This window comes from Poecilia latipinna, unplaced genomic scaffold, assembly GCF_001443285.1.
Source record: "Poecilia latipinna isolate Pla-1442-1.1 unplaced genomic scaffold, P_latipinna-1.0 Scaffold1366, whole genome shotgun sequence".
NCBI lineage: Eukaryota > Metazoa > Chordata > Actinopteri > Cyprinodontiformes > Poeciliidae > Poecilia > Poecilia latipinna.
In genome coordinates this window covers 63,436-72,629 of record NW_015113982.1, presented here as the reverse complement: position 1 = coordinate 72,629, position 9,194 = coordinate 63,436, and the positions used below count along the sequence as shown (strand labels likewise).

The 9,194-nt window shown below is 40.4% G+C and overlaps 1 protein-coding gene across 1 annotated transcript in view; it reads right to left on the bottom strand.

Annotated features, from left to right (window-relative positions):
* Positions 1-6,601, bottom strand: part of LOC106962066 (solute carrier organic anion transporter family member 3A1-like) — a 29,471-nt gene extending 22,870 nt beyond the window's left edge. Inside the window, exons 1-2 of the mRNA XM_015056222.1 lie at positions 5,938-6,601; positions 2,652-3,111 (exon numbers count right to left, since the gene is read on the bottom strand). Coding sequence (XP_014911708.1) covers positions 2,652-3,111; positions 5,938-6,096 — 619 coding nt within the window. The 5' untranslated portion in view covers positions 6,097-6,601. The remainder of the gene's footprint in view (positions 1-2,651; positions 3,112-5,937) is intronic.
* Between the last annotated feature and the right edge of the window lie 2,593 nt (positions 6,602-9,194).

The window sequence follows — 9,194 nt, the reverse complement described above, 5'->3', positions numbered from 1 at the left end:
CTTTCTTTCTTTCTTTCTTTCTTTCTTTCTTTCTTTCTTTCTTTCTTTCTTTCTTTCTTTCTTTCTGTCTACTTACTCTGATGGCTATCCGCTAATGGCAGGCTGCTGAGCTGCATGAAGAATGGGAATGGCACACAGCACTGTCTCTCGACTGTTACCTAGGTAACGTTGACAGACAGCCTATTATGCACGTTATGTCAGCCTCCTAGTTGTTACTGTAAGTCAATGCTCTACTGCCAGCCTGGGAAAGTTTGCTGATGTTCGCAGAAAGTGCTTTCCTCCTGGGAACCTAAACTATATGACTGCAAGCAAAGTACAAGACACAATATTCTTTCTAACTTTGCCTGTGCAGAATGTTCCACTATTTTTCCCAACTTACAGTACCTCCCATAATTGTGCAGTAAAAGAAAACCATAAAATGGACTTCAGTAGCTTTTACATGGAAAAAGCTATTGAAAGCAGTTATATCTTTAGACTTCCAGACTCCGTGCCTCGTGGAACCACCTTTCTGGTCAACACAAATGAGCTGGAAGGAAACCATTGCTCCAAATTATTTTTCTCAAAATAGGGTTAATATTTTTTCCACTGTTTCTTCAATGAAAGCATAAATAAGTACCAAAAACTACCGTGATGAAAATCACCACATCTTTATATGGCTGGTGCCATAAAGAAGCGCTTTACAACTTTTTTTTTCCCAAGAGGATTATTTGTGTTTGTGTGGTTATGATTACTGTGAAACACAGCCGCAGTTATACAGTTACCTAAAAAGGATGTAATAAATTTTTTATCGTCCCTTATAACGTTGTCACATGGCCAAAAAAATATCACATGACCTTCCTCCTCCTCTTCACCTGCAGAAACAAACAGCAACAAGATGGAAATAAATACTGGTTGTAAATATCTGCTCAGTTTATGTATTGGGACGATATCGATATGTTAAAAAATGACCAATATCAGCCGATACCGATATTAGCACTGATATATCGTGCATCACTAAATCTATAATTAACCAATTAGCTGACTTCTGAAAGCAGTTGGTTACAAAGGATTTCCTTTTGTGGTATCAGAGTAAAGAGGCTTGAATAAAAAAAAAATCATAAAAGAAAAGGCAACATGAGCAGTGTTTTAAGACCTCGTGTAACCCCATTTTGCTACTGGAGGCAAAAACATCCAACTCTGAGGCAGCTCCACGCTGATCCCTGCTACCTTCTAAGAGCAGGACATGTATAGCTTTAGCTGTGGTTGCCACATAAACAAAATGCAGTCTAAAGGCTAGGAAACAATTTTCCTCATTTTGCACACACAGCAGATGGTAAACTTAGAATCGGGCGCCAACGTTATAAAACCAACCTGCCCTGACACATCAGTCCTGGCTGCCGCAGCCGGTGCGGTGATGCAGATTTCCTTCACACAATTTATGCTCCTGAAAAGGAAGCAGGAAGGCCAAAATCTACCTGAGCAGTTTCTGATAATGTGCATCGATTTGCTGATGGCTACGTCCGGCACGGCGATGATGATGCAGCTTGTCACACGACCTTTTAAGTCATAAAGCTGCAGGTGTGTGATCAGCATCCAATGCTGGCAGCATCACACGGCGTCTGTGTCAAACTGTAAAAGCACCTAAGGGGACCCATCAGGCGCTGCTGCTTCTAGCTCTGGGGACTATTAAAAACACAGTTCTTCTCCAGAACAAAACAGGCATAAAACACTACTCAGAATTTAATGAAGAATTTTTTTCTTTTTTTTCTTTCGCTTCCATATAACCATGAAGCAACAAGGTTGTAATAATCAATCACTGATTCTCCACAATCAGTGTACATAGGCAGGATGAGTGTCAGCTCCCCTGAGTCTGAAATTGAGGTTCCCAACAGGTGAGAGGTTGAGTCTAAGGCTGTAGTGATTCATCGGAGGACCTTCGATTTTCAAAATTATGTTATGTTAAGTTATGTTTTAACAATTAGCGCCTTGTGTTTCGGATGGATAATTATTTGTGTTGCGCTCTCACTTCTGCTAGTGAGCTGTTGACGAAGGCTAAGTGCTAATAGCAGCTATACGGCGAGGAACAGAAAGAAGCATCACCAAGAAATAGACTAAAAGTGTCAAAAGTGTTGAATCTCTTTAAGCTAAATAGAAAAGATAGCCCAGCTCAGTGCGGGTACTGCAAAACCGAATTGGCACTTCACAATGCCACGGCCTCGAACATCTCAGCTGGAAACAGCCACTACAATTATAATAGATATATTACTCAACTACTAAAATAATTATTTAGCCCTAGTTGAGTCCTTCCTCTGAGTCAGGGGTCAGTCTTTACCTCATGTTGGAAGAGTTCAAGTGCCTTGCGGTCTCAATCATGAGTAATGATGGGATGGACCAGAAAATGGATTAAATGGATTAGGGCCTAGTCTACAGTCATAGGAATGTCATTTGGGAGGTGGGATACAGTCTACCCTGTATATATCAAGGCAATGCCTTGGAATTCCTCTCAATGTTTACGACTTCGTAGGAAGATGAAAGGACAGGTGTCAAAAGTACAAGACCCACCAGAAAAAACTTTGATCCAGTTTTAGACTAATATTTTTATGTACCTTACAATCCCATCGCGTACCAAAATGAACACTTGACTATCATTTCGCACCCTTAGAGTGACTCACCTATATACAATGAAGAGTCCTTTTTGTGGACATGGTCATCAATGTACGACACTCCCAGAGGCTGGACGGGAGTGGCCCCGATGCCGAGCAGAACCTGAGCTCCGATGAGCAGAAGGTACATCATGTTGGTGTTGGCTCGGTTGCCGCAGTTAAAACCAGAGTCCCGATTCTCTGACCTGGTTTTGTTGGAGCAGATGACCCTGCCGTCCTCGGCATGCCATGAGTCCCCTGCCTCGTACTCATACTGATGAGTCAAAAACTCTGGTAGAGCTGAGAGCAGAGCCCCCAATGCCATAACAACCCCCCCACAGCCAATCAGCCGGGGTCGGTGGGCCTTGGCGCCGAAGTAGCTGACAAACAGGATCAGGGCCAGGTTGCCAATTTCAAAGCTGCTGGCAATGACACCCACATCGGCACTCTGGAGGTTAAAACGTCTCTCAAGAGTCGTCAGAACACTTACCTAGCAGGAAAACAGATAAACAATGAGTGTTACAGGTGTTAGCCAGAACCATTCTTGCGACTTTATCACACACAGTCTCTGTGTATTTAACCATAGTAAATGTTCATTAGTAATTATTCATAGAATGTATTTTCAAGTCGAATTGAATGCTTTTCAATAAGAACATATTTTGTGACATGCAGTAAAATTACGCTAAGTTCAGTATGCAGTAGTGTGTAGCTTGGGAACCTTGCTGGCAGGTCAGGAGTTGTTTTTAATATTAGTTCAATTAGAAGATTAAAGATTAGATCAAAGTCTTGAATAAGACTTAACCACAATCTAATCGAGAAAATCAGTGAGAAAAGGAGCAAGTTTTGTCATTTTAGGAAAGGGTTAGAAAGCCATTTCTAAGGCTTTGGGGTTACAATGAACCACAGTGAGAGCCATTATCCAGAGAACAGTGGTGAACCTTCTTAGGAGTGACAAGTCTGCCAAAATTGCTGCTAAAATCCATCAATAATTCATCCAGGAGGTCACTCAGAAATCTCCTTCAAGCCTCACTTGCCTCAGGTAAGAATGGTGTTTACGATTCAGCAGTCAGAAACTGAATCGTTTCTGAGGCACGTTTCAGTGAACTTGCCTCAATAGAAGAGTTCAAACGGCAAATCCACTACTGACCAAAAAGAACACAATGGCTTGTCTCATATTTGTCAAAAAACATATTGATGATCCCGGACACATTCGGGGGATAAACTATATGGATTGATGAGATAGAAGTGGATCTTTTTGCTAATTGTGTCCCATTATGGCATAAAACTAACACTGCACTACTTAGAACATTACGTCAAGATTCAAACATAGTGGTGGTAGTATGATGGTCTCGGCAGCCTCGCTGATCAATTACAGCAAGCACAATAAGTTCCATTTGCATGATTTTCATTTTTCTCTTTTCTCTCTCTCTTTCTACCAAAATCTGGATAACTAAAGTCTTAAATCTTGTCCATTGGTCTCAGCCAACTCGTTTTTTGAAGGACAATTTTGTCTTTCAGACTTCAAAATTAATTTTATTTGTTGCTCCTGTTGTTGTGTCTATTTATTTTTGGATATCTAAAATGTTTTCCAGTTCCAGTGTTAAATGTTCAATAGAATTTAAAGTTTATTGGTCTTTGGGAATGTGTTCTTGTGTGACTATACCGTTACCATTATATTACATGAAAATGGTCTCGAAACAACATTGTCAGTAATCGCAATAACTTCTGGGACAATTTATCATCTAAATGAGTTATCGTGTCAGTCCTGGACATATATTACACTACAGTAAGAACATGTGATAGGATGTCATCTTACTGAAATACACGCCAGCATTGTGGAATAAGACATCATAAATCTGGGGTCTCCAAAGTGCATCCCAGGGACTATTTGTGGCCCTTGTCCAAAATTCATAGCACAGATTTATTTCACCACACTAGTAACTTTAAATAGTTGACTTTACTAGAACATTGTGTGGAAACCCATTACCTTAAGTCATTCCAGTTATTGCACAACAATGAAACTAAACCAGTTTAGGTGTGTTAGCTTAGAACTTCAGTGCAGACTGTTGATGGTGATATGCTTAAAACAAACTAAAGTGAAAACTAGAAAACTTAAGCAACACACAATCTATCTTTTAATTACCACATTTTTCTTTTCATTCCATGTAACATGATAATACACAGCACCTCAAACAGCCAGTAACTTTTACTTGAAAGTATTAACTAGACTAAAAAAGAAAAACAACAACAAAAAAAGGGACACATATCATGTTCTTGTAGTCTAAAATATGTCTAAAAAAGATATTGTGTATTTAGTTTGTTTTTCCAAAAGAACTGTTGTTGCATTTTTCATAACAAAAGAGATGCTGTTTTTGTGGCTCAGGACTAATTTTAACAATTTAGGCTCATGTTACAAAAAGTTTGGACAGTCCTGCCCTGTTGTCATGCTGAACATGCATCAGTTCTAATAATTTATACTTCAGCATGCATTGAAACGGCTACAAAAAAAAAAAAGTGTCCTTGTCCTCAATAAACCCTTGCACCGAACAGGCAGTACAGTAATCAGACTATGTCGAAAGCTATCAGAGGACAAACCAAAAATAAAAACTAAAAAATCACAAAAGCAACTTCCAGGAAGTGGTTAGATGATCCATTGGAGAGGATGAGGCTTCACTTACAACTTAAAATGACATCGGAGATTTTGGATTGGATGAAATATGAATTCTGCCAGAGGTCATAAACTCTCCTCCTTTTTTTTTTTTTTTTTTTTTTTTTACCATTTTCTTCACTACTTGGAACAAATGCTGCTGCTGATCTATTAATACCAGAGCAATGAGAGGGGCTGGGGAGAGGCTCTGTCAAAGGAAATGTGGTGTTAATGAGGAAAAAAAAAATCTCGTGTCTTGTGTTGTGGAGATCACGTCATCTCCTGGGCCTGTGTGTGTTAAAGGCCTCCTGTATTATTTACCGATGCATTTCAGAGCAGCAAGAGCCGGTAGGAATGGACGAACCCCGGATTTCATAACCTGCTTCCACACTGTCCACAGACGCATAGAGATATGTTCTCCAAACAACGTGGAGCACACTGGCGCTGTGACGCTGTCTGGTGTCACACACACTCACACACACACAATAAAAAAAAACACGCACACACAAGCAGGCCCTGACGGGTGAAGCAGCAAGCCATCAATCAATAGCCGTGTTTACTGAAGGATGCCATTATGGTAATGGGATGGGGAATAATATGGCACCGGATGAGGCGACGCATCGTTCTGCCCGTGACCCCCCGTCATCAGACGGACATGTCTGAACTCACCAGATAGGCGCCCACGGTGCCCTGTGCCAGCATGAGCGCGCATTCCGCCACCAGGAAAATCTTGATGTTGGAAAAGCAGGAGGTCTTCTTCTGGTTGTCATCCTGCTCTTGATCGTCCGTGCTGCTCCTCTCGGTGCAGATCTGGCTTTTCACCTGCATCCTTCGAGCTCAGGCTCCGCTGGGGTAGGTCGGCGTGAAACTGAGCGGGTCCGGTCCGGCGGAGAGCATCTGGTTAGGATGGCCGGTGAAGCCGCGCGACGCTGCGAGAAGAAGCCGGACTGAAGGCGTCTCTTCCGAACGGAGCGTCTCTGGGGCCGGGGATGCGGAGAGGAGCACAGTCCGCCCAGGAGAACACAAACACAGAGACCGTCACAGACATCTCCTCTTTCTCCTCCTCTTCTTCTTCCTCCTCCTCCTCCTCCTACTCCTCCTCCTCCTCACCAGTCCTCTCGGTGGATGTCAGCCTACGTAGCTGCGAGTGTATGGATGACGGCTTCCAGTACGTACGATGACTGGATGTTGCTTCCCTACATCCGGGATGCTGCATTAGCACCCAGACTCTGCTGCGCTCTCATATTTTAAACAGCATACGTTCCTATCGTTTTTGTTGTTTTTGTTTTGTTTTTCAGATTAAAAGTAACTTTTGAAAAATTAAGCAAGTATTAAACATACTTTTCACTAAGACCACATTCCTGTATTAATTTTTTTTTATTGGACAGTATAATATTTTAATCTTTAATGTTGTATTTTATTTCATTGTGAGCAGCAAATATTTTTTTTTAAAATAAGGTTCAAAAACATCTTATTTATTGCATTTATTAGTATGCCATCTTTGAGTCACATAATGTGACGGACATTATGCGACTCAATATAATGTCGAGTCATGTAACTTCCGATTGCTTTATTGGCAATTGGAGGTTATAAATGTGATTTCAGTTTTCAATTCCGATTCAAAGGATTTTTGCCATTTTCTATGTTCGATATGTTTGTTTCAAATAATTACTTTTATTTACTGTATTTACTCCTAGAACACTTATGGAAATAAGCCTACAGTACTTATTTTGATCTCTTTAGTGGTAGTCAGTGGCGTCAGTTATTGTTTTGTGTGTGTGTGTGTGTGTGTGTGCGTGCGTGCGTGCGTGTGAAGTGCCTTGAGATGACATGTGTTGTGAATTGGTGCTTTATAGGTAACCTGAACTGAAATGAATTGATACCTGAAAGAGGGACCAGCTGAATATGGCTGTTATGCAGGAAGAACACCTGCTGGTCGGAGGCCTGCTGCCCCCTAGTGGGCTACTTGGATGTAACTCATATGATTTATCTTACATTTTTATTTATGACAGCCTTAAACACAAAAATAAACACTGCTGTTTGTTATCAAAAATACGTCAACATCAAAAGCAGAACCACCAGATTGCCACCACCATAGATGGATGGATGGATCCATTCATTTTCTTTACCCTTGTCCCTTATTGGGGTCGGGAGGGTTGCTGGTACCTATCTCCAGCTAACGTTCCGGGCGAGAGGCGGGGTACACCCTGGGCAGGTCGCCAGTCTGTCGGAGACCACCAGATTGCCCCAGTCACAAATTTGTTTCCATACATTCATAAAATGGTCTCTCCTAATGCAGTAGGAAGGAAATCTAGATGTTTGCCTATAGTTCTTTTAATTGCACAAACAAAATTGATGGGGAAATAATTTTTGACAATCTTTATATGAAATTGTTTTTATAAGTATATAGAATTTTTCCATTTCTTGATTTTTGTTGCACACTTTCAACATGTTTTTTATAATATCCACAAGGGGGTGCTGTAGCTCCCTCACTTCCAACCGACTCATACTCTGAATCGCTGAGCTACTCAAAAAATTATTTTCACTCAACATGGGAAAAAAATTCTTGTTATAAGTTAAATAACCTGCTACTGGAAATAGTTACATTTTCGTGAATATTAAGGGATTATTGGCTTAAAACAAGTTACTAAATCTTGCAGTAAAATTAACTGTACGTTAGTTTTGTCTTATTCCAAGTGTACTAAGATATTTGCACTATATTTCTTGTCCCTTTTCTAATATGTCTTAGGAATATAACCTCTATAACGTATTTAAGTAAAACCTATATGTGAGCTTTAGACTATGTTGACACTCAGACCTGGTTTAGTGCAAAGATAGCAGGGTGAGTAACCTACATTTCCACTTGAAATAAATAAATGAACGAATAATGTCTATCATTCAGTCTACTATTTGTCAAACAGTAGAAATAAAAATATGGAGTAATAAAAAATATCTAAAGGGCCACGTTCTTATAAATGAATGAGTGCCAAGATCAAATACCATCACCACCATGCAGCTTGTTTTTTTCTTGCAATAATCCTCGAACAATTAAGATGCCCGATCAGGACTGATTCGATAGCATCTTAGCGAGGGACGATCCATCAGGTGATGTGTGGACTCAGCAGACAGGGCGTCCATTTCTCACTGCGTCTCTTGGAGTTGTTCTGGTGATTTAGGCTCTAGCGCGGTGCCTGCTGATGCAGAGCAAGCCCACTGAGGACATTATTTTAGGATGCCTCTTAATCACAAGGTCCACTGAGAAGAGGGTCATAATGCATTTGTCCTCAGGAAAACCACTAAATAATCAAACGTGGATGAAGAAGATAAGTAATGTCGTTCCCCCGAAGACAGAATGCTGGATGTTTGCTTTTCTGTGATTTGAATTAGGCAGAGAATGTTTGAAGCTGCTGTATGTGACTTTTCTTTATATAGCCTATACATATATATAAATGAAGTATTTAATTTTTTTACATAGGCTTTTACATTGTCAATGTATAGACAGCATAGAATGAGAAAATAAATCATGAAAAAAATAATTCAAGCTCCTGTGCCAGTTCTAACTAGAAACAACCAATCAAAGCCAGGAGGCGGGTCTTAACGCTGTCTGTCAGGCCCGTGCGCGCTAAGGCTAGTTAGCATGGCTTCCGATGATGGCAGATGAACGGTTTTCTTTTAATGGTGAGTTCTAATAAGGTTGTTTGCAAAAAGCGTATTAGTATTGTTAATTATGTAGAATGTTATGTTAGATTTATAGATTTGAGTAAATATTTAGTACAAAGTAATACTTTCCAAGTGCTCGTTGCGCCTTATTATACTTTTGTGCTATTCCGCGCTGTATAAAGTAAGGAAAGCTTCTCACCTAAAAACAGCATTATCTTAGAGGGTTAGTTCATTATGCTTTAAAGAACGGTTCTGTGCAGTTCCGC